Here is a 3,065-nt window from a genome sequence, read left to right as displayed (position 1 = left end):
CTGAGCAGTGAGGGTTACTTATGCTGTCCTTTCCTTGGTATTCTGTGGACCAAATATGCTACAGAGTCATTTCATTCACAATTTTTAGAGCATTCTTACTGTTGTGGATGGCATCATTTTCTCTCTATTGATACTGATTCAAAAGCTAGGAATGATTTCTAGTCAGTTAAACCAACCTTCATAAATTTCTGTACTTTTAACTGATTTTTTCAGGTAGAAAAGATGAGGGGTTTTTTTGAGTGTGTGTTGTCACTGATTTTTCTTTATTAGTTAAAAAAGTTATCTGATATCTTTATAATATTGGATTGTAAAGAATGTTAAATCCTCTCAATCCTTGAGAATGCTGAATGAGTAGAGCACTGTAGCTTCTTGTCTGAAGTTTTTGTAGTTTATTTACTAAAACAATAGCCTTTTCCTTCTTCCTTTCCCCCCCCTTACTGTGCTGATGTTTCCATTTTTAGGGATGCAGTAAGAATTCAGAAGGCCAACACTCCCTGAAACACTTCCAAACAGCACGCACAGAACCTCATTGCATCGTCATCAACCTCAGCACATGGATCATATGGTAAGGAGCATGCAGGTGTTTGTGCATTCCCATGATAGAGACTGATTCTGACAGATAAAAATAATCCTTTCTATAGAGAAAAGGCAGGATTTCTGGAGAGAAAATTCATTTGTCCTTTGGATTCTCAGAGGGTTCACGATCATAGAACCATGAAAGTTGGAGGAGACTAAAAAAAAAAGTTGGAGGATCTAAGATCATCGAGTCCAACAATTAACCTGTCACTGCTGGAACCCCTAAACCCTAAACCATATCCTCCAACATCAGATCCAGACACATCTTAAACAGTTCAGGGATGGTGACTCCACCACCTCCCTGGGCAATCTATTCCAGTGCCTGAACACCCTAACAGGGAAAACATTTCTCCTAATGTTTAATCTGACTCTCCCCTGTCTCAGCTTATGACCATTCCCTCTAGTCCTCTCAATCAGTACTAAGAAGTTTGAGTTCGTTGTGCTCTGTAGAGAGTTGGCAGGTTATAGGAGTTTGTCCTTCCTGCTTGTTTGTATATGATTGTTTGGAGGACAATAAATTGAGATGATTTAAATCTGTAAGTACCACAGTGAATTTGGACTGATCTATAGAAGAGCATATACGAGATGAGGGAATTAAATTCTATTCCTCTTTTTAGTGTGGATAATTGAAGCCTAGAGCTTAAGTAATTTGTGTAAGGTTGTTTGAGAGGGTTGTTAGAGCTGGGAGGTGCATCCACATACCCTGAATTCCAGTTTGTTTCTTCTTTTGTTTAGGTGTTATGAATGTGATGAAGAGCTGTCAACACATTGCAACAAAAAGGTTTTGGCTCAGATAGTTGACTTCCTTCAAAAACATGGTGCCAGGGCTGAACCAAGTAAGTCTGCACAAACAGTTTGATCTGGAGACACCTGTATGTACTGTCTCTGAAAAATAAGCATTTCAGACTTTGAGTCATATTAAAAATATAGTTGAAAAATTGTGTGCAATGTGGCTGTAATGTAATTTGTAACAGCACAACTACTTGAGCAAGTAATGCCTGTCAAAATATGATGCCATTTTTTTCCTACAGTGTTTTGGGCACTATAGGACAGTTTTTCCCAAATTTTGTCTTTAATGAAGAAGGTTTATGATAGAGAAGTTGTTACTTTATATAAGATGCCATAAGAAATTAATGCACAAAAGCTGTATCAAAGCACACACTATACATCCACTCTAAATGAATTGAATTTTCCTAGTATGGATATGTTGGAGCTTAAATTCTTCTGATTTAAATTTGTTCTCCACCCTTAATTAAATTTGTTCAAGTGGATTTTCTAGTGCTCTGTTGTTGGATGTAATGTTGGGTTTAATTGATAGAGTGCTCACTTCTGTTAAGAGAAGACAGTATTAAATTATTTCCTTATGTTAGGAGCCTAATATATCCTCTCCATACATGTGACAGTTGATAGAACTTTGTCTGTGTGGCCCTCAGCTGTCTACTCTTGATAATGTTATTCATCTCTGCTGTAACACACTTGGCAGCATTTCTGCCTTGTGACTTAGGGAGTGCATTGAATTCCAGATTTTCTTCACAAAAAACAGCTTGAGTAAACTTTTAAAACCATTGGCTGCATTTTTTTTTAGCAGAGATAATCAGCTGGCTGGAAGAAAGAAGAGAGAAGGATTGCCTTGCTGAATTAGACTAGGCATTCTTCTAGCTGCATGTGCATGAATCCTTCAGGGTTTAAGAGGTGCTAGGTATTTTTTAAGGGGAAAAAATGAAGGGCCACTTAGAAACATATATTGATCTAGTCACAAGTTGTATGTTAAATTATTCCATTATAATAAAATGACCAGTTGCTACTTTCTGTATTCTTGGAGCAATGGAAGTGCAGGATATGATTTTGCTTTTGTTCACAGCTTCAGTTTCAGGTTTATATGTAATAAATAGGTGTTGCTGCTTTCTTGCAGATAAAAATGCTGCAGTGGTTTTTACAGTCAGTGCAATGGAAGTAATTGAGTTCCATTATTGTACTGCTGGCTAAGACTTTCTGAGTGATGCAACTCTGTGCTTTGTGGTGAAACTTCAAAATAGCTAAAGCTTTTGGAATATGAAGTTTGGGAGTTTTCTGTGAAATGCCTTAAATGGAGCAACTGAAATTCTAAGCTAACTCTGGAAAAGTAAGCTTAAAGGCCCAGGATTTCTTAAAACTCGGGTGTTTATAGCAGAACAGAGCTGCATATATTTCTGGTATATATGTACTTATCTGTAATTTTAATACTGCATATTGAAAACACTTATACTGCATGTAAGTGTTTGCTGATATAACTAGCAACTTTTCTATAATTGGAACCCAAACTGTGTTTTTTTTTCTTGTTTAAGGCATAAACATAGCCTTGCAGGGTGCCTGAAAAAAAGCACCTGTGTGTGTTTCCAGTGATGTTTCAAAGGTGGAAGTCAGTGACTCTCTCTGAGCAGTTTGGATTGCATTCAGGAGCTCTGGGACCATTGGGCCAAAGATGTTTTGTTGGGTTTGCTCAGGTGGCA

The 3,065-nt window shown here is 37.4% G+C and overlaps 1 protein-coding gene across 1 annotated transcript in view; it reads left to right on the top strand.

Annotated features, from left to right (window-relative positions):
• Nucleotides 1-3,065, top strand: part of USP45 (ubiquitin specific peptidase 45) — a 41,394-nt gene that overhangs the window by 3,421 nt on the left and 34,908 nt on the right. Inside the window, exons 3-4 of the mRNA XM_009079671.1 lie at nt 462-565; nt 1,312-1,412. Of these exons, the coding sequence (XP_009077919.1) occupies nt 462-565; nt 1,312-1,412 (205 nt within the window). The remainder of the gene's footprint in view (nt 1-461; nt 566-1,311; nt 1,413-3,065) is intronic.

Source organism: Acanthisitta chloris, unplaced genomic scaffold, assembly GCF_000695815.1.
Source record: "Acanthisitta chloris isolate BGI_N310 unplaced genomic scaffold, ASM69581v1 scaffold5058, whole genome shotgun sequence".
Lineage (NCBI taxonomy): Eukaryota > Metazoa > Chordata > Aves > Passeriformes > Acanthisittidae > Acanthisitta > Acanthisitta chloris.
The sequence above is the reverse complement of the archived record's forward strand: the minus strand, read 5'-3'. Positions and strand labels throughout refer to the sequence as shown.